This window comes from Pongo pygmaeus, chromosome 2 (assembly GCF_028885625.2).
Source record: "Pongo pygmaeus isolate AG05252 chromosome 2, NHGRI_mPonPyg2-v2.0_pri, whole genome shotgun sequence".
NCBI classification, from domain to species: Eukaryota; Metazoa; Chordata; class Mammalia; order Primates; family Hominidae; genus Pongo; species Pongo pygmaeus.
Genome location: NC_085930.1, coordinates 116633354 through 116656639, shown reverse-complemented (window position 1 = coordinate 116656639; position 23286 = coordinate 116633354). Strand labels below are relative to the sequence as shown.

At 37.2% G+C, this 23286-nt stretch overlaps 1 protein-coding gene across 21 annotated transcripts in view; it reads right to left on the bottom strand.

The window, feature by feature from the left end:
• The window catches only part of LRRFIP2 (LRR binding FLII interacting protein 2), a 127748-nt gene that overhangs the window by 11977 nt on the left and 92485 nt on the right, over window positions 1-23286 (bottom strand). For 9 of the 21 annotated variants that reach the window (XM_054481148.2, XM_054481149.2, XM_054481151.2 and 6 more), the window contains 4 exons: window positions 18812-18982; window positions 10068-10160; window positions 1227-1328; window positions 815-947 (listed from right to left, as the gene is read on the bottom strand). In XM_054481148.2, the coding sequence (XP_054337123.1) occupies window positions 815-947; window positions 1227-1328; window positions 10068-10160; window positions 18812-18982 (499 nt within the window). Of the gene's footprint in view, window positions 1-814; window positions 948-1226; window positions 1329-7833; window positions 7927-10067; window positions 10161-18811; window positions 18983-23286 lie in introns of all 21 variants that reach the window. The other 12 variants (XM_054481144.2, XM_054481147.2, XM_054481146.2 and 9 more) reach the window with 2 other exon arrangements.

Sequence of the window (23286 nt, the reverse complement as noted above, 5' to 3'; positions counted from 1 at the left end):
ATGTGCCTACTAACTTTCAAAATGTTTTTCAGTTTGCTTCACACTTGTATCTCTCACTCCTCTAAGAAGCTTACACATATATGAAAAGAAGATGAAAAACAAAAAAAAAGATTTTTTTTTTTAAAATAAAAGTGAGCTAATGATACAGTATCTATCTGTGCCATTTTTCTTCCTCTAGAGTAGATTTCTTTGTGGGGTCAATGGATGGGTGACTTTGATTTCTCGGAGAGAGGTGTCAGCAACTTTGTAGTTTCCTGGAGAGAGGTGTCAGATTCTCAAAGGGTTAAATTTAAGAGGTTTAGACTTTAAGAGTCTGGGAAGCCCTGCTCTGGAAGTCATACTTCTCTGATATCTTTTTGGTCATCTGTTTCTTGGCTTAAGAAATGTGGTGGAAAAGAGGTACAGAACCCTGGGGTAAGTAGTAGAACATAAAACCAGATGTTCCAAGGATGAGAAACTTATAACACACTTGAGAAGTCTCCTGCTAGCCTACTGCCCCCCTAGCACAGGTATACTAGACTATCTCTTTGCAGAAAAGTTTATAGTTAAGTAAAAACCAATGTGTATAGGCCCATAGTACTTCCATCCACGGGCCTTACAGTTACACTTATTGCCTTACAATGACCCAGATGCTGGTTTCCCAAGATCAAGGATGTCTGAAGACAATGTGCCAATGTGCCCAGATTCTTCTGGTTAAGGATCTACTTGAGTCTCAGCCCTTATGCTGTTTTTGTTTTCCAAGCTGGGATATGAAAAAGCAGAAAACCCAATAGGGTAACATTAATCCAAGTCAACATAGCAACCAGTTTCTTACCTAATGGCCCTTCTCCTGCTGACTCCAAGACCTGAGCAGCTTCCTGAGACACAACAGTGATGGCTCCAGCCAGTGGTTCATGACTGACATCACCATTGGGAGTGCCATCGGGGATTATAACTAAGCCATGTTTCTGCAGGGGGGAAAAACCCACCATCACAAAAGGCCCATATGGAAGCAGTAAGCTCTGTGAGGTCACTGCAACAATACATGTTTGCTACAGGTAAAACCTGGTTAGAATCAGTTACATGAAATATAGCTCTGTGTAAGAAATAGCTTAAACCTACCAAATCTGGATTAGGGAACAAACACTGTAGTTTGTATTCAGGCTAGGAAAGATGGCAGGATGAAAAGAAGGAAGATAGAGAGTAAAGCAGTGAGGGACCTGAACTCCAGGCTAATGCTAACATACCTCTCCCGTCTTCACTGTCTCCTGCAGGTCAGCCAGCTCCTCTCTGAGCATATCTCGCTCATTCCTAAGGCAGGCAATGTATTCTTTCTGTTTCTCTAGGGCCTGGTTTTAGGTGAGGTAGCAAGGGAAACAATGGCACAGAAAAAGAGCAGGTGAAAGGTAGCAGAGAAGTACCTAATTCAAATAAGCAAAGATAAAGGCATAAAAAGCAAGAAAGCAGTCAAAAGATTGGAAACAAACAGTCAGATATGGGAAGAATTACAGAGTTACATGGATATACATCTCCAGAAGAGAGTTCTCATAGAAACTGGTTCTCATGCATCAATTTGGCAAAACATGTTTAATCACATCAAGCAGGGAAATAAATCTTTTCCAGTCAATGAAAAAAATAAAACAGGAAAAGGAAGATAAAGAGAGCAGCCAGAGTAAAATAAAGCTTTCCTTACTGACTGCCTAAGTACATTTTTATTTGGTGAACAAAAAAAAACTCCCACATTTCATGTTTAACTAAAGTAGTTTATTCAACAATACAGTTGATTTTTAAAAAAATACTTCTGGAATAAAAATAACTATTATACATAAGGTATTTTAATTAAATATTGGCTGTAGATTTTTCTCCAAGTAGTGTGGCAAAATACTCAAATACCACTTAATTCAAAATAGTTAACCTCCAAAAGGATTCAAAGATCAACTTCTGACAATTTAGTTAAATATAACTGAGACTCATTTGGCTTTCTGTTATAGTCCCAAAATGTGAAAAACAAAACAAAACACTGACAAAATAAATACAGCCAAGCTATGAAGAGTTACAGAATATGGATTTCAGAATCAGGCTTTTGGGTCCTGGCACATACTTGTCGTATGCCTCAGTTTCCTCACCTGAAAAACAGAAGGGATAATAGCACCCATCCCACGGGCAGAGGCATAAATCAAGGTAAAGCATTGCCTGTAATGCCTAGATAGCAGGGACAGTTCAGCAGAATCAGGTTGGTGATTTCATTTGTAAATTCCCTGCCGTTTCCTTAATCTCACAACTGTCAGCTGAGGATAATGCAGAAGCAGGAACATACTTTGGTCATCAATGAAAAATAAAATCTACTATGAAAAAATAAAATCTATTGTAAAAGAAAATAACCCAGAATTAAAAATAAACCCAAGGTAAGTAGTCCATGCAGGAATCTGATAACTGGCCTATTTGAAAGAGCCTTTCCCCAAATATTTTTGTTCATATATTTAATGTCTTCTGTTAGCATTCCCATTAATCCAAGAAGTTAAACTATATCAGGTAACTTTCCTCTCAGTTCACTGGGTTTGGAAGTGGGACAGCAAATTGCTGAGAAATTGATAGCTGAATAGTTAGGCAATTTAAAAAATCATTATAATCCTGTTTTGCAACCAAATAAGGAGCAAGTAAATAAGGGATGATAGGAACGACGATTTGTATAGCACAAATTATATGGCAGGCACTATTTTATATGATTTCTGTCTTATACATTATTTTATATTTGAAACCTCTACATATCCTATGAGGTACTTTTATTATCCCCATTTAACAGATCAGAAAATTGAGGCTCAGAGTGGTTATATTTTTTTGCCCAAAGTCACAGTAAGTGTCAAAACCAGAAAATGAATCTGGTTGTTTTTGTTTCCAAAGCCCTTAAATAGTTTTTTAAATATCACAGCTCTATGAAGGCCACATTATATTCCCTTATTGTTAGCCCAGATGATGCTAGGAAAGGAGTCCATACGGCAAATCCTACTCTACTTATCCAAACTGCAATGTCAATATCTGACTTCTTTTCAACAATTTACATTCACACTATATGATGTGTCTCAAGTCTGCCTGTGAATTAACAATGTGCGTTTCTAGCACCATCTAGCTAGTGTTAACACTCCATTATGTTAATAATAATAAATGAAACATTGGGAAAACAAAGCACAACAATACTTTCCCATGTGGTGAGTGTCACTTTAATCTTTATGGATTAGGTATTTTTGGTTACTGGTATCTGCATGCATAGTTATGTCATGTATCACCACATATAAGTGGGTAAATGATCACTGTCACAACATGCTCTATATAAACAACACCACTGAATAAAAAAGACCTCTGAGGAACAGGCCAATTTGAAACTAGGAATTCTAGCAAATGATATACATGACATTTGCCCCTCTTCCACGTCTTACTGCACTGGGTTTTATTTTTACCTTCGGAGTTTTTAATTTCCTCTTCCCATAATTATGGATGGGAAAATAAAATACATCCTGTAAATTCACCCACTTCACCACAAAGTTTGAAGACTACTAAAATACCTTATAATTGGATCAAATGTATTCACGCTGGATCTAAAACCCTCCGTATTACCTGACCATATAACCACTACCCTTGTGTTTGTGTGCAACAATAGCTCCTACAGTAGATTTTTTTTAGGGTAAAAAGTACACGCTTGTAGAGTTCAAAATAATTCTTCATCCCTGACCTAACCTCAAATCCTACCATCCGGAAGCCAAAAGGATGTGTATAATGGGCTGAACTTTTGGGCAAGGGGTTAATTCTCCACATAATTGTACTGGGGAACAAATATCTTTGGTCAGAATGGAAGTGAGTTTATGCTGGGCTATAGAGATATGCAAGTTCTTCGTACGCACCTATTCTATACATGGGCTCCTGGTGTTTAGAACTGCAGTGGAGCTAGAGGCAAGACCACTAATGAACTGAACTTTAACCTGGGAACAATGGACCTATTTCTTCATTAAGTTACTAAATGTAAATCCTAAAAATGAAGCTAGAGACAAGTAGTTACTGACTATACTGAAAATGTGTCTTAAAAGTCAAGGGAGGACCACTGCCCTTGTATTATAATGATAACAAATGTTGGCAAGGACACGGAGAAATTGGAACCCTTGTTCACTAGTGGTGGGAATGTAAAATGGTACACCTGCTACAGAACACAGTATAGCTGTTACTCAATAAAATTAAACACAGAATTACTATATGATCCAGCAATTCCACTTCTGGGTACATACCGAAAACAACCGAAGGCAGAGTCTTGAAGAGTTATTTGAATACCCATGTTCACAGCAGCATTATTCACAATGGCCAAAAGGTAGATGTGTCGATATATCAACAGAAGAATGTGGTATATACATACAATGGAATATGATTCAGCCTTAAAAGGGATGGACATTCTGACATATGCTGCAACATGAACCTTGAGGGCATTATGTCAAATGAAATAAATCAGATACTGTATGATGCCACTTATATGAAGTACCTAGAGTAGTCAAATTCACAGAGACAGAAGGCGGAATGGTAGTTGCCATTCCACCAGGGGTTTGGGAGAAGGGACTGAATGGGGAGTTGTTTAATGGGTAAAGATTTCAGCTGGGGAAAACTAAAAAGTTCTGATGGTGACAGTAGCACAACAACATGAATGTACTCAATGCCAATGAACTGTACACTTAAAAATAGTTAAAATGGTAAATTTTGTTATTTGTATTTTAGCACAATTTTTCAAATTAAAATAAAAAAGAGTCAACTCGTGATTGAATAACTTGGAAGAATCTTGAGGGACTTATACAGAGTGAAAAGGGATAATTCCAAAAGGTTAACATATACCATATAATTCCATTTTTATAACATTCTTAAAAGAGCAAAACTACACAAATGAAGAAAAGATTAGTGGTTCTTAGGGCTTGGGAGGGGAAGGGGAGATAAAGGCTATGACTATAAAAAGGCAAGAGGAGGAGAAATCCCTTATATTGATGGAAATGTTCTGTATCTTCACCGTATCAAGGGCAATATCCTGGTTGTGATATTGTACTATAGTTTTGTAAGATGTTACATTTGGGGAAGATTGAGCAAAGAATATATAGGATCTCTGTTAAATTTCTTCTTTCTTCTTTGTTTTTTTTTTTTTTTTTTTTTTGAGACAGGGTTTTGGTCTGTTGCCCAGGCTGGAGTGCAGTGACATGATCTCGGCTCACTGCAACCTTGGCCTCCTGGATTCAAGTGATTCTCATGCCTCAGCTTCCCAAGTAGCTAGGATTACAGGTGTGTGCCACCACGCCTGGCTAATTTTTGTATTTTTAGTAGAGACAGGGTTTCACCATGTTGGTCAGGCTGGTCTCGAACTCTTGACCTCAAGGGATCCACCCTCTTTGGCCTCCCAAAGTGCTGGGATTAAAGGCGTAAGCCACCATGCCCAGCCCTGTTTAATTTCTTACAACTGCATGTAAATCTAAAATTCTGGCCGGGCACAGTGGCTCATGCCTGTAATACCACCACTTTGGAAGGCCGAGGTGGGTGGATCACTTGAGGTCAGGAGTTCGAGACCAGCCTGGCCAACATGGTGAAACCCCATCTCTACTAAAAATACAAAAATTAGCCGGACGTGGTGGTGCACACCTGTAGTCCCAGCTACTCAGGAGGCTGAGGCAGGAGAATTGCTTGAACCTGGGAGGTTGCAGTGAGCTGAGATCGTGCCACTATACTCCAGCCTTGGGGAGAGAGAGAGATTCCATCTCAAAAAAAGAATACTAAAATAAAATAAAATATTTTCCAATTAAAAGCCAAATAATTTATATTTTAAACTGAGACATCTCAGGGGTTTCTATGGCTCGTCCAAGATTATCAGTTTAAAATACTAAGGCACTCATACAAGCTAGAAATCCTGGGCCTACAGATCTGTGTTAAAGAAAATTATGTGACGTCCTAAGAGAAGCCCATTCTAGATAGTGACCAGATTTTAACTAAAAATTTTAAATTACCTACTTTGCCCCACATGTTTTTTCACATCTCATATTTCCCAAGCAAAAATTTAAATCAAATCAATGGTTCAACAATCAAATTTCACTTTTCAATTTCAAATTTCAATTTTAAAATCATAATTTCAAAACACCTAACAGAATTATTGATTTATTCCCCAGAAGGCTTTTCTAAGTTTAGATGGAATTTTTAATACTCAGCAATTTGAAAGTCAGAGAATTATCTATAAAGTAGCTTTTGTTTTTTAAATTTTTGGTCTACAAACTTTTTTAAAGAAAGGGTATCACTCTATTGCTTAGGCTGGAGTGCCGTGGCACGATCATAGCTCACTGCAGCCTTCATTGTGTGGGCTCCAGTGATCCTCCCACCTCAGCCTCCTAAGTAGCTGGGGCAGGTGCATGCTCTGCAAATTTTAAAATTCTTTTGCAGAGACAGGGTGGGTCTCACTATGTTGCCCAAGCTGGTCTCAAGCTCCTGACCTCAAGCAATCCTCTGGCCTCAAGTGATCCTCGAGCCTTGGCTTCCCAAAGTGCTAGGATTCCAGGCATGAGCCTACAAACTCTTAAGAGGTAATGTAATCTTCCCATGTGTATATTATGAGAGAGGTCCTTGAAGTGATGAAAAAGACTGGATCCTGCTGACCACTGGTTGGGCTTCAGAATGTTCCTAACAACATTCTGAGGGTATAATCCACACAGGGTTTCATATCCAGGCCTGTCTCTCAGAGATGTTCTCAGGGATCTTTAACAACTATTCCCTACTCCCCCTAACCTTAAGCAGAACAAGACTTTTCTTACATGTTCTATTTCCTCTGCCCTTCCCTGACAAGGTAAGCCTCTGGCAACTATGGCTAAGTGGTTCCCCTACTGTAGAATAGAGAGCTCAGCCAGGTGATGGGACTGCCAATCAAAGGCCACATGAGATGAACTGGAGGGAATTTTTTCCAGCTTTTGGTGTACATGGAATCTACCTGCAAGGCTTAGCAAAACAGCAATGAAGATATTTCATTTATCTGGGCCCTTACTTGGGGGAGTTCTGTGGTTATAATTACAGACAGCCACCCTAGAAAGTCTTACATTCCTATCCATTTCTGTAACTGAATTGATTTTAATCTCTTCTTATTTTATTCACCAAGGATTTATAGGATGCTAATAACTTTCTCCCCACCACTACTCTCTTCTTATCCAAATTCCTGTAATGTAAGGATATCAGGTTAACCACAGAGTTTGAATTGAATGCCTGTGGCTGTTTCTGGATAAGAATCTGAAGGGAGGCCAGGCGTGGTGGCTCACGCCTGTAATCCTAGCACTTTGGGAGGCCAAGGTGGATTACCTGAGGTCAGGAGTTGGAGACCAGCCTGGCTAACATGGTGAAACCCCATCTCTAATAAAAATACAAAAAATTAGCTGGGCATGGTGGTGTGTGCCTGTAATCCCAGCTACTCGGGAGGCTGAGGCAGGAGAATCACTTGAACCCAGGAGGCAGAGGTTGTAGTGAGCCGAGATCATGCCACTGCACTCCAGCCTGGGCAACAGAGTGAGACTCCGTCTCAAAAAAAAAAAAAAAAAAAAAAAAAAATCCTAAGGGAATACAGAGAAACTTCCTTTAAAAGTTCCTACTTATACATTTTACAAGCCTAGTGTTTGCTGAAAAGAAGAGATCTTTCCAGGCACAACATCAGGTTTTCCTATGGAAGTCTCTGTCTCCTACTTACTCATTTTTCATACTGTGTAAATGCTCAAGAAGAATCAAAAGGACAGGTTTTTTCAATCTCTAGGTTAAATTCTACTGTAGTCCTCATCAATGAGCTTCTAACCAAAGCCCAATTTCATCTCATACCCCAATTTTTTTATCTTTCCAAAGAAGTGTCTCCTGGAGGTCAAACACCTCTTTTGTCATGGTGTCTATTTTCTGCTGCATGCGCTGCTTCTCCTGCAGAGGAAGAGGGGAAGAGAAGTAATAAAAGAGCAGAAAGAAAAGGGAGAGGAGGTTTGAGGGAGGAAACAAAAATAAAGCCAATAAAGAAACTTAACCAAAAGGGAAAGTCTGTGATGAACAGGAAAAGCAAAATTGGTCTGCCAAAAGAAAAGATGACATTCACAGTCTTGGCCACAAGATTCTTATTGGTTTGCCCCTACAAAAGTAGGCAAAGGAACCAGGAATAACTGTTCCAACCACAGCTACGTGGCAGCAAGCCAGCTAGAATTTCTGTGTACATACAGCTCCATATGTATATTCTTTCTTTGATAACTGCCTTTTTACCAAACAAGAACTTACATTCCTAGAGAGGGAAATTTAGGTTTGCTTATGAACAAATGATCTTTTATCTTAGAGAACAAGCAGTTTTGAATTTTATTTTTTAAGCAGAACTGATCATTTTGAATTTCTGTTAGCAGAATCTATGACAGCAAGAACACCATGAATTTTGTATTATTTTAAAATTATATTATTTTGAAACATTTAAATTTAGCATTTAACAATCCTTAAATGACCTTTCTAATTAGGCAATGGTGCTTAACAGGTTTTCTTCTTATGCATTATTGGTAAATTATTATCTCCTCCTTTCCCTACTCATACATTAGGTACTTTACCATGGAATTTTCAATTCCAAAGACCAAAAAACATTATTTGTAACATTTGAAGTTTTTCAGCATAACCATAGATACTAACATCTAAAAGATGTTCATTCTAGATGTAAAAAACATCTAAAACTATAGTTCTCAAAGTTTGTATACCTAGCACCCTAAGCTTTTAAAGAAGCCACAGTGATGAACTATAGAAATCCAGCATTATATTCTTCTTAAATGCAATTACAATTAATTACTAGAACACTTTGCCAATCCTAACTTAAGCTATTGAATTTGAGAAGCAGCCCCCAAAGCAGGTTTATTATTTTATGTGGTTGGCATTTTGGCAGAAAAAGATAAAAGAACAAAAAGAGAAAGAATTTCACATTATTTTAAAATACCAGCAGGATACAGATTCTGGAAAATATGCTTCCTACCTTATATGGAGAAAAACCAAGAAAATTAACTTCACATGTAATCTGATAGATCCAAAAGGTTATCTGTATCTGCATTTGAAATCCACAAATTCTGGGTATGTTCAATTATTCTTAATAATGACAAAAATTAACACGTCTTCAAATTTAAAAAGTCATTTCTTTTTCTCTATTAAATGGTTTTTAAAAATCATTTGTAGAGAGAGATATTAAGAGGTAGGTCTGAGGGGAAAGAGGGAAAGAGGGAGAGAAAAAGAAAGGCTAAGGTCTGAGTAGCCAGGAATGTGGACAAGTGTGGTTGGTGAGATCTCTCTCCTGGGATCATTAACATCTATGCTTCCTGACATCTCTGGCGTGTCAACACTAACTTAACATTAGATGCCTTTGATAGCCACACCTAGATAGTGGGCAGGATCCCCCTTCAAACATTTCCATATTTATCTAAAAACATCGTCTCAGGAGGGAAAACCACATTTAAGGAAAAAAGATGCATGCAATGTAGTAGGCCTGCAAGAATGACTAATGTTTTCAAAGAGTTCTTGGTAGACTATGCTTCATTCCATTCCTAAGATGTTGCCAACAATGTGGCAGAGTCCCTTTGCTTGCAGAAACCTGAACCTTCAGACTAGCCATTCTTTACCTTTTTGTACAGAACGTATCTTGACGTTTCTTCTTTTTCATTTAGCCACCTGAGAAATGTATTTACCTGAGTGAAAATCAAACTTATTCCCCAAGAATCATGTCCCAAAAGATGGCATTCACTAATTCCAAAGAATAATGTTATTCTATAATTTTTCCTTTTGCCCATTTCCTAAGATATCTGTAGGAAACAGTGTGCTTAGGATAAAAGACACAAAAATTTCTGCTACCAAAGTGGGGTAATGTTTATAGGATTTATAGTATTAATTTTTAAGCATGATCTGGTTTATGTTTGAAAACTTTTAGTGTACAGTCAAATATAAAGAGACAAACTCTGATGCATCTTAACTCTCCTTCCCTCCCAACACATCCTCATCCCCATTCAACTCATTTTTTTTTCAAAATTAAGTATTCCCACGGTTCATGTACATACCTCGATAAGCTCATCTCTTTGCCGCAGGCCTTCTTTAAGTTCTTCCATCTTATGCTGCAGCACACTACACATATGTTTCTGCCTTTCTAACTCCTGTTATTAAACAAATAATATCATTTACACAGGTCATGGCACACAAGAAATTTGAACATATACAACACAGAGGTTAAGTATGACCTCCAGAAACATGCCCAAACTCCTGATTCATAGTAACTTAGAAAAATTGTGTATTCTATAGAAAAGTTAAGAAAATTTTAAAATTCCATCTTGTATAATTATCTGGAAAACCTGAACTAATCAATGGCAAAATTATTAAAAACAAAAGATAATTTAGTAAAGTAACAGGTTATAAAATGAACATATACAATTCAATGACATTCATATACAAATAAAATTCAAAGAAGGAATAATAAATGCAATATCAAAATAAAATCAATATTAAATAAAAAACATACATGTAAACTTAAAAAATATGTCAAAAACCTATATGAGGAAAATTATATAAAGCATTCCCAAAAGACAGAGAAATAGGATTGAATAAATGGAAAGGCATACCATCTTCTTGGATTAAAAGTCTCACAACATTATAAAAAGCCAGTTCTCCCTAAATTAATCTATACATTTAATGTAGTACAAATAAAAATACCATCAGGTTTTTCTTTTATCATCAGAGCAAGGCAAGTTGATTTGAAAGAAAAACACAAGAAAAAGTAGCCAGAAAAATACATACTGAAAAAGAAGAAAGCCGGCCTTACTAGGTATTAAAACATATTATAAAGCTTCTATAATTAAAACAATGTTGTTATGGCACATGAATACAGACCAAGGGAGCAGAATAGAGAATTCAGGAAACACCCACTTACATATACAAATATATTTAAAAACAATAAAAATAAGAGCATCTCAAATCAATGAGAAGGAAAGACTTTTAAATTAGTAATGTTGGGATAACTGGATATCCATTTGGAAAAAGATAAAATTGGAACTATACCCCATACCACACACCAGGACAAATTCCAAATCAATCAGAGGTTTACATAAGGAAAGAAAGCCAGGGAGTGAATGGGGGAAGAGGGAAGGGAAGGGAGAACAAACTGTACAGGAATAAAAGTAACCAAGGAGTGGGGCAATCTTTACTGAAAAAATGACTCAAAAATCCACAAGCAATGAGGTAATGGTACAATAAATTAGACTACATAAAAATCAAAATTTTGGGCTGGGCGTGGTGGCTCATGCCTGTAATCCCAGCACTCTGGGAGGCTAAGCAGGCAGATCCCTTGAGCCAAAGAATTCAAGACCCTGCCTGGGCAACATGGCAAAACCCTATCTCTATAAAAAAAATTCAAAAATTAGCCAGGGTTGGTGGCGTGTGCCTGTAGTCCCAGGTACTCTGGAGGCTGAAGTGGGAGGACCACCTGAGCCTAGGGAGGTTAAGGCTATGGTGAGCCATGATGGTGCCATTGCACTCCAGCCTGACGATGGAGTGAGACTGTCTCCAAAAAATAAATACATAAATAAATAAAACTTTTTAATGGCAGAGAATCTCTAAAACTAGGCCAGGCACGGTGGCTCACGCCTGTAATCCCAGCACTTTGGAAGGCCGAGGTGGGCGGATCACCTGAGGTCAGGAGTTCGAGACCAGCCTGACCAACATAGAGAAACCCTGTCTCTACTAAAAATACAAAATTAGCCAGGCGTGGTGGTGCATGCCTGTAATCCCAGCTACTCGGGAGGCTGAGGCAGGAGAATTGCTTGAACCTGGGAGGCGGAGATTGTGGTGAGCCGAGATTGCGCCATTGCACTCCAGCCTGGGCAACAAGAGTGAAACTCTGTCTTAAAAAACAAACGAACAAACAAACAAAAACTAGAAAGAAAAAAAGCACTAACTGCATAGAATAATAAGCTACAGAAATGGACAGTTTACAGAAAAAGAAATAGAAATAGCTCTGAATATGAAAAGATACTCACACTAAGAGAAACAGAAACAAACTATTTGTCTCACCAAAATACTAGCAAAAGTTAAAAAACTTGACAACATATTCCAGAACAGAACTATGGGGAAAGAAATAGGCCCTCATACATTTTGGTGAGAATGTAAATGGTATAATGCTTACAAAGGAGACTACAGCAGTATCTGCAAAACTACATACCTTTCGACCCAGCAATCTCACTCTTCATCATAGATACATTGGCAAAAATACAAAAAGACCTATGCAGTATGTTATTTCTACAGGACTATTTTTAACAGCAAAACATGACAAACTTGAATGTCTATTAATATAGGGAACTGGTAGAATAAAGTGTGGTACATCCATACTGTGGAATAATTATGCAGTGGTGAAAAAGAATGAGCAAGATATCTCTATACGACATTCATAAGGTGATAAAATCTAGATGCACGACAGCATTTATATTAACAATATGCTACCATTTTCTAAGAAGAGTAAGAAATACATATATTTGTACATATATTTTGAATGATTATATATACATATATATCTTTTTAGATTAAAAATGGCTACCTAATTTATCTCCTTGGATTTAAAACATGGAAAGATAAACCATTAAAATTTAAAATTCCCTAAAGGAAGGAGAAAATAGAGATAAAGAGACAGGGATAGAAGATTAACTTCTTCAAATATATTTTCTTTGTTAACTTGACTCTAGATCTATGTAACTATTCTAGATAGTTACAAAATTGTAAAACAAAATTAAATTTAAAAAGCAATTCCTAGTGGAAACAATTCAAGTGGCCATTGATAGGTGAATGCATAAACAAAATGTGGTATATATACAGTGGAATATTATTCAGCTTTAAAAAAAGAAACTCTTGTCACATGCTACAACATGGATGAGCCTTAGGACATTATGCTAAATGAAGTAAACCAGTCAAGAAAAGATATATTATTATATGATTCTACTTACTTATGAGTTTGGTACACAGAGTAGCCAAACTCACAGAGACAGAAAGTAGGATGGTAGTTGCCAAGGGCTGGTGGTAGGGAGAAATGAGTAATTGTTTAATGGGTATAGAGTTTTAGTTTTGAAAGATGAAAAATTTCTGGAGATCTGATGTACACTAATGTGAATATGCTTCACACTACTGAACTCTACACTTTCAAATGGTTAAGATAATAAATTTATTGTGGTTGGTAATGATAATTCAAATTTTTAAAATAAAAATAATTTTAAAAGTAATTCCTAAATATTGAAAATAAAATGCAGTGAACCTAACTATACATCCGGTTAGTAGCACAGAAAGAAACTATTTCAAGTAACTTCTAAAAACAATAGTTTGGCCATACACAGACTAGTGGCAAAAATAAGAGCCAAGCAAAACAAACAAAATAAAAATCTTTTAACTATTTTCAGTAATTAAATTGTTGGTGTTAATGTTGGTATTGCTATTCTAGGCAACTTGGGATAAAGCAAAGAGAACAGAATGTAACATAATTACTATCATCCCTAGAAACTTTGAGAACTAGGAATTGTAGTGTAGGGGAAACAAACAAAGATATAGATGTAAGACAGAAGAGGTTAAATAAAAACCCTAGAGTCCTGCATATGAACTGGAACTATCAGCATGAACTCATAATATATTTTGTCATTAAAAACAAAAAAAAACTTCACACACATATTTCCCAAATTTATCCCCTGAAAAGACCCATAAACACTGACCTACTTGGTAGCAATGAGCATCTCTAGCACTTATACTAAGACAGAACTAGGGCTCCTTGGACAAATGGCTGATTCCAGGTCTGGGGCAGAAAATGTACAAGATGAGACTGGGACATCTTCTGCCAGAAAGCAAAGAAGCTATCAAAAACAATTAGACTCACCAGAAGTACTTGAGCATCAACCTCAAGAGGTTCACATTAGCCAAAGATGGGACAATTTTATCATCAAAAAGAATAAAAGCGCAGTGCAACTGAAGACATCAAATGCTTGAATTTATGACTTCATATTGATATTTTAAGAGAAAAGTAATTGGTCACAACCAATTCCTTTTTTTTGAAAACTCATAAAGGGAGAAAATATTTGCAAATAATATATCTGATAAAATTCTTATATCTAGAATATATAAACCTTACAAGTCAATAATAATAAGGCAAAATCCAATTTTAAAATGGACAAAGGATCTGAATAGACATTTTGCCAAGGAAGATATGCAAATAGCCAATAAGCCCATGAAAATATGTTCAAAATCATTAGTCACCAGGGAGATGCACATCAAAACCACACCTATTTGGATGGCTAGAATAAAAAGGACAGATAACAGTGTTGGTGAGGATGTGGGGAAATCAAAACCTGCATACATTGCTGGTGTGAGAATATAAATAAAATGGTGCAGCCACTTCGGAAAACAGTCTGGCACTGTTCAAATGGTTAAACACAGATTTATCGTATGAATCAGCAATTCCACTCCCAAGTATATACTTAAGAAAAAGGAAAGCATATATCCAGACCATGAGCAGTGGCTCATGCCTGTAATTCCAACACTTTGGGAGGCCGAGGCAGGAAGATTGCTTGAGGCCAGGAGTTACCAGCCTGGGCAACATAGCAAGGCCCCATCTCTTAGAAGAAAAAAGAAAAAGAAAACTTATGTCCAAAAAACAACCTGTATACAAATGTTTATGGCAGCATTATTCTTAACAGGAAAAAGTATAAACAACCCAAATGTCAATCAATGCACAAATGGATAAACAAAATGTAGCATACCCAAAAAAACGGAGTATTAATAGGCTATAAAAAGGAATTAAGTACTGATACATGGTACAACATGGATGAACCTTGAAAACATCATGCTAAGCGAAAGAAGCCAGTCACAAAAGACCATGTATTATATGACTCCATTCATATGAGTCTAGAATAGGGAACTCTATAGATAGAAAGTAGATCAGTGGTTACTTAAGACTGAGGGGTTTGGGGGAAAGGAAGATGATACTAAAAGGTATATGATTTCTTTCTGAGGTAATGAAAACATACTAAAAGTAACTGTGATGAAGGTTACACATATATGTGAATATACTAAAAACCACTGAATTGTACACTTTAAATGGATGATTTGTATGTTATTTGAATTATATCTCAATAAAGCTGCTTAAAAATAATATTAAATAGGCCGGGTGCAGTGGCTCACACCTGTAATCCCAGCACTTTGGGAGGCCAAGGTGGGTGGATCACCTGAGGTCAGGAGTTCGGGACCAGCCTGACCAACAAAGTGAAACCCCATCTCTACTAAAAATACAAAATTAGCCAGGCTTGGTGGTCCATGCCTGTAATCCCAGCTACTCGGAAGGCTGAGGCAGGAGAATCACTTGAACCCAGGAGGCAGAGGTTGCAGTGAGCCGAGATTGCGCCATTGCACTCCAGCCTGGGCAATAAGAGCGAAACTCGTCTAAAAAAATAAAATAAATAAACTAAAATAACATAAAATAAAATAAACTGGTAATGATAAAATCAGAACATCCCATTTTGCAGCCCCTAGTCAATTAAAGGATCTAAGCACACACCTACAGCCTAACAGTCAGTCACACATCTGGGCCTCCTGAAGGAAGACAACTGCATCATCTATGAAGCAGACTTTCAAAAAAAAAACTGAAGTTATATTTGATTAAGCCTCTATGCCTAACTACCTATTTATAGAGAATACAGAGGAAAGGGAAACATGGTAAAGACTGGGAAATATTAAGCAACCCAGTTTCTTCAACATATATATTATAAGGAGAAAAAACATGAAAGAGGACCTATACATGAAAAGAGACTTAAAAGATTTATCAACTAATTCTAAGGCGTGAAACTTAACCTGGATCCTGATTTTTTTAAGTGTAAAAAAGAAAAATAATTTATGACATTTTGAAACTACTGAAATTTTAACATTGATTGGATATATAATATGAATTATTGTTAATTTTACAGGTGTGAAATGGTCTTTTGATTATGCTTTAAAAGAGAAACAATGGGCTGGGCAAAGTGGCTCATGCCTGTACTCCCAACACTTTGGGAGGTCAAAGAAGGAGGACTGGGCAATACAGCAAGGCCCCATCTCCACAGAAAGATTTTTAAAAAACAGCCAGGCATGGTGGCATGTGCCTACAGTTCTAGCTACTCCAGATTACTTGAGCACAGGAGATCAAAGTTACAGTGGGCTATGATCGTGCCACTGCACTCCAGCCTGGGGAGCAGAGCAAGATCCTGTCTGTAAAAACAATAAAATTAAATTAAATTAAAATATAAAACAAAATAGTTATTGTAATTCCAGGAGGAGGCACCAAAGACATTTTGAAAATTTTTATTAATACTGTATAATTATTATTGAATGGTCCTTCTCTACTCTCACTACCTGCTTCTGTAATGAAATACACCAGAGTGCCTGACCTCTTTGTGTATCTCTGAATATAAACATTCTACTGTATAAAGCAATAGTTGTTTAGAACAAGAGAGCTCGGAGTAAAGGTATGTTAGGAAGAGATACTGTCACAAAGTGTTCTGCATCATAGTACGTGAAGCAAATTTCCAGGGTATTAAAAAAAACTTAATACATTTTAGGTTTGAAAAGTACAAGGCCCGGGACAGTGGCTCACAACTGTAATCTCAGCACTGTGGGAAGCTGAGGTGGGTGGATTGCTTGAGCCCAGGAGTTTGAGACCAGCCTGGGCAACATGGTGAAACCCTGTTTCTATAAAAAAAATTTTTCTTTAATTAGCCAGGCGTGGTGGTACATGCCTGTAGCCCCAGCTACTCAGGAGGCTGAGGTGGGAGGATCACTTGAGCCTGGATATAGAGGCTGCAGTGAGCTATACTTGTGCTACTCCACTCTAGCCTGGGCTACAGAGTGAGACCTTGTCTCCAAAAGAAAAAAAAAGGACAAGATTAAGAAAAAAACTCTATGCATACTAAAATAGCTCTATTACCTTCTAAAATGATGAAGGGAAAAACTAAGTTGGTTAAAATAGCTAATTATAAGGGTTTTCTTTATTTTTAAAAATGCTGAAGGATATTTGAGACGATGTAAAGATCATTCATTTTAGTAATGACCCTTAAATACTTAGCATGAGATTTTTACTCTAGTCTGCTAGAAGCAAAGAGCCAAAGACAGATAAGAAAAAATGTGTGGGACAGCAAAAAAAGGAGTCCAGAGGCTCTAGGAAAAGCATGATGGCTCACAATCTCCAAAAATAGCCTATGGGATATATAAGAAGAATCAAAGATATACATGTCTAGCATATATAATGCTCTTCAATGGGCCACTGTCAGTCCAATATGAAAACAACTAGAAGCCTCTTTTTCACCATCTATATACCAATCCTAAATAAACAATTTTAGAGCAGTTTTAGATTCACAGTAAAATTATGTTTGAAGTACAGAGAGTTTTCATATACTCCCTGTCCCCACACATGCACAGTCTACCCTATTATAAACAACCCACAATAGAGTGGTACATTTCTTTCCATCACCGAACCAACATTGACAGATCACTATCACCCAAAGTCCAGAGTTTACATTAGGGTTCACTCTTGGTGGTGTACATTCTATGGTTTTGGACAAATGTATCCATACATGTATCCATAATAACATGTATCCATCATTATAATATGATACAGAATAGTATCACTGCCCTAAAAATCCTCTGTGCTCTGGTCTATTCATCCCTGTCCTCCAAACCCCTGGCAAACACTTCCTAACACTTTTTGAATGTGACCAAAACAGGCTGGAATGGGCATTTCTAATTCTCAAGGAAAGAAATTCCTATAAAGACTACAGTAATAATGCTGGCCTCTTAGAGGTTATATAAACAGCTTCTCTCCCTTTATTATGTGCAAATTCAGATTGTTGTTTCTAACAATTTATCAATATGCATTTCCTAAATTATTTTCTGGATTTTTATATTGGCAATGTAGTAGCAATCCATTTCTGGCAATAATACCCATTTGACCTCTGCTTGAACTGACATCAACCCTTCAAAAAGTCTAAAACATATGCTTTTAAAAGAATCCAATTTGTTTTCTGCAGTTGTCAAGGAGCAAATCTGGGCCTTGGACAATGTGTTATATTCTCCATCTGTACATTTTAACATTACAGCTTATAAACCTCTAAAGAAAACATCTTTCAGTTTCTGACCCACATCTCCAAATTGCTGATTTTAAATAACTGATTAAAGACTTCTATCCAATTATTTCGAAAATGGATTCTCTTGAACCATTCAGAAGTTCATAGAAAAAAAATGAATCATCTCTTTTTTTTTTTTTTTTTTTTGTGAGCAACATGGCTGTTTATTTCACCTGGGTGCAGGTGGGCTGAGTCCGAAAAGAGAGTCAGCAAAGGGTGGTGGATTATCATTAGTTCTTACAGGTTTTGGGATAGGTGGTGGAGATAGGTGGTGGAATCATCTTATTGAAAGTCTTTGGAGCTTTGCGGGAGTTCCAGTCACTTGTAACCAGACGAAATAAGTAACACTGTAATTACAGTCCCAATTAAGAGATAGAAAATGAAGATAAAACTTGAGTTGTATTCTATTTTCAGAAACTTAACAGAAGACATCAGCTTTTCCTTAAGAAAATATTTTTTTAAATAAAAAAAAATCATTCAGGGCCTGATATCTCATGGTGTTCTGTCAATTTCCTTGGGCCATTCAGTTTTGACTGAAACATCATTCCTAAATAAGTATGCTGCAATCTTCCATCACTTTGTAAGTGGCAGGCTTTTATTTTCTGCCCCAAGAGAAAATACAAGATAAGCATTACCTTTGATTTTTCTTCATTTTCTCTATAAAATTCTGCCATCTGTTCCTCCTGCTCTTCAATAACATCCTTGAGTGTGTCTACTTGGTAGATCAAATTGTTCTTCTCATTGTCTAACTGTGCATTGGAAACCATGGCTTTCTTGTATTTTTCTTCCACTTCAGACAAAGATTCCTAAATGAGAGTTAAGTCATCAGTCTGATATCTAAAATATGTTAATTGAATATATGCAATATAACAGGAAATTATAGCACTGCCACAAACACATAAAGATGTATTTTCATAAAATACAAGCGGTTTGGGGAACTCCTTGTTTAGTAACATGCATGTGAAACAGGAAGACAATAATAAGCCAATAATGCCTTTATAAGAACAATATGTGCTCTCTGTTCCCCAAGAAAACAAAATTAAGCAGCAACACAGCCTCTGAAAGATGAAAAGAAGTGCAAACAACATATATCTGTAAGAGTCATAAAATAAGAATCATCAATATTTTCAGTAATTTTACTCTTATAATTTTAATAACAGACTGGTGTTCAGAATGCAGTGATACCACAGAATACAGCCTCTCTTTACATAGGTGAACTTCATACGCATTTGAATTTTGCCACTTTCTAGACAGTTGTTTTTAGTACTTTCCTGTTCTGCATAAACATGCCAATATAAAGATAAATATTTTTTCTAGCAATTATCCAAATTTCAATCATGTTTAAATAAGCAACACAAAAATGAATATTAAAAAAAGAGCTTGGCCAGGCACAGTGGCTCATCTCCGTAATCCCAGCACTTTGGGAGACCAAGGGGGTAGACTGCTCGAGCCCAGGAGCTCAAGACAAGCCTGGGCAACATGACAAAACCCTGTCTCTACAAAAAAAAATACAAAAATTAGCCAGATACAGTGGCGCACACCTGTAGCCCCAGCTACTTGGGATACTAGGTGGGAGGACTGATTGAGCCCAGGAGGTCAGGGCTGCAGTAAGCAGAGATCGTGCCACCGCACTCCAGCCTGGGTGACAGAGCGAGACCCTATCTCTATCAATAAAACAAAACAAAATAAGACAGTCTGATCTAGTTTTGAAGTAAAAAAAAAAAAAAAAGAAAAGGTACCACAAAATGCCTGAAATGTTATATATCTCAAAATTTTCTGCCTAAAATAGCTTACATATTTTTTTGTGTGTAACTGTATCTACTTTGGTAATTACTACTGCCTAGTGACTTTTTTAAAGCTAAAAAAAAATGTTTCACACAGGAAAAGTAATCATTTATGGAAATAAATTTAAAAAATACTAGCGCAAATGTTTATCAATGAAATGGAACTAAGAGCCCAGAACTTACATTTACAATCAGTTAATTTGGACAAAGGGGTCCATGTAACTCAATGGGAAAAGAATAAATGGTATTGGGACAAGTGGATACCCACAAACAAAAGAATGAATTGGACTCCTACCTCGCACCATACACAAAAATTAACTCAGCATAAGCCATAGATGTAAATGTAAGAACTAAAACAATAAAACGCTTCAAAGAAAATATGGACAAATCTTCATGACTTTGGGATATGCAATGGTTTTTTAGATACACCAAAAGCACTATAAACCAGCCGGGTACGGTGCCTCATGCCTGTAATCCCGGTACTTTGGGAGGCTGAGGCAGGTGGATCACTTGAGGTCAGGAGTTCAAGACCAGCTTGACCAACATGGTAAAACCCTGTCTCTACCAAAAATACAAAAATTAGCCGGGCATGGTGGTGGGTCCTGTAATCCCAGCTACTCAGCAGGCTGAGGCAGGAGAATTGCTTGAACCCAGGAGGCAGAGGTTGCAGTGAGCCAAGATCATGCCACTGTACCCCAGCCTGGGTAACAGAGCGAGACCCTGTCTCAAAAACAAACAAACAAACAAAAACCATTATAAACCAAAAAAAGACTTCACTCAAATATAAAACTTTTTTTTTTTTTTTTTTTTTTTTTGTGATGGAGTCTCACATTATTGCCCAGGCTCCCAGTGCAACGGCGCGATCTCGGCTCACTGCAACCTCCACCTCCCGGGTTCACGCGATTCTCCTGCCTCAGCCTCCCGCATAGCTGGAATTACAGGCACACACCACCACTCCCGGCTAATTTTTTGTATTTTTTAGTAGAGATGGGATTTCACTATGTTGGCCAGACTGGTCTCGAACTCCTGACCTCATGATCTGCCCACCTCAGCCTCCCAAAGTGCTGGTATTACAGATATGAGCCACTGCGCCTGGCCCAAATGTAAAACTTTTATGCTGCAAATGATATGATCAAGAAAGTAAGAAGAAAACCCACAGAATGGGAGAAAATATTTATAAATCTTATATCTGATAAGGGACTTATATGCAGAATAATATATAAACAACTCTTACAACTTAACAATAAAGGACATACAAATCAATTTAAAAATGGGCAAGGACCTGGATATTTCTCCAAAGAGGATATGCAAATGGCAAATAAGCACAGGAAAACATGCTCAACACATTAGTCATTAGGAAAATGCACATCAAAACCACAATAAGATACCACTTCACACTCACTAGGATGGCTATAATCTATAATCAAAAATACAGAAGACAAGTGTTAGTAAGGATGTGGAGAAACTAGATCTCCCATATATTGCTGGTAGGAACATAAAATGGTACAGCTACTTTGGAAAACAGTTTGACAATTCCTCAAAATGTTAAATATAGTGTTACCACATGAGCCAGCAATTCTATTCCTAGCAATCTACCAAAGAGAATTGAAAAGATATGTCTACACAAAAACTTGTACACAAATGTTCACAGCAGCATTATTCATAATAGACAGAAAAGTATAAACAACCCAAATGCCTATCAACAGACAAATGGATTAACAAAATGCAGCAAATCCATACAGTGGAATACTATCTAGCCATTAAAAAAAGACTGACAGATAATATGACATGGGTGAATATTGAATATATTATGCTAAATGAAAGCCAATCACAAAAGACCACATATTGTATGATTCCATTTGTATAAAATCTCCAGAATAGGCGAATCTATAGAGACAGAAAGTTAGTGATTAGGGTTTCTTTTCTGGCTGATGAAAATGTTCTAAAGATGGGTTGTGGTGCTAGTTGCACAACTCTGTGAGTATGCTAAAAACTACTGAATTATATATTTTAAATGGGTAAATTTTTATGGAATGTGAATTATATCTAAATAAAAATATATACATACATACACATACACACACACACTTTTTTTTTTTTTTTTTTGAGACAGGGTCTTACTCTGTCACCCAGGCTGGACCACTGTGGCACAATCTCAGCTAACTGCAGCTTCGACCTCCCCAGACTCAGGTGATCCTCCCACGTCAGCCTCCCAAGTAACTGGGACCACAGGCACGTACTAGCACACCTGGCTAATTTTTTGTAGAGACAAGGTTGCACCATGTTGCCTGGGTTGATCTCAAACTCCTGGGCTCAAGTGATCCACCCACTTTGGCCTCCAAAACTGGATTACAGGTATGAGTCACCACGCCTGGCCACACACACTTTTAATAATGCTTCATAAACCAGAATTAAGTTGTCAGGGAAGATTTAAACTACGATTAGAAACAAATTTAACCAAAACAAAGAATATAAGCAAAGTCAATTATACAGTGCTCTAAATATATCTAAATGTATCTTACTATAATGCAGACTTTAGAATAATTCTCATCCGAGAGGCTAATAGAAGAAAAGTCATCACAACTCATGCCATATAAAACCACATGAACACCAGAATTTAAGATAGCTCAAGTACTAGATGCATGCACAAAATATATAATACAATAAATAAGACATAAATGTATCCAATGTAATCTTCCTTTAAACACTAGACCACAAAAGACTGTTTTAAACAGAAGGGTCAGGTATTTTAGTGATCTTAATCTCACTCACATAGTGATACCCATTTGGAATTGGTTTTACTTAAATGCTTTTTTTTTTTTTTGAGACGGAGTCTCACTGTGTCACCCGACCCGGAGTGCAATGGCGCAATCTCAGCTCACTGCAACCTCAGCCTCCCGGGTTCAAGTGATTCTCCTGCCTCCGCCTCCTGAGAAGTAGAGATTATACGCTCCCGCCACCATGCCTGGCTAGTTTTTCTATTTTTAGTAGAGACAGGGTTTCACCATGTTGGCCAGGCTGGTCTTGACCTCCTGACCTCAGGTGACCCACCCATCTCAGCCCCCCCATAGTGCTGTGATTATAGGCGTGAGCCACCATGCCCAGCCTTGAATGCTTCTAAGTCACCGATTTTCAAAGTGTGGGTTCCAGATCAGCAGCAACACCATCTCTTGGGAACTGGGTAAAAATGCAAATTTCCAATGCCATCCCAGACCCAATGAATAGAAAATCTGAGGGTAAAGTCTAGCAATCTGTATTTATTAAAAGCTCCAGGTGATTATGACACACACCAAAGTGCTGAAGCCACTGTGTTAATGCTTAAGGCT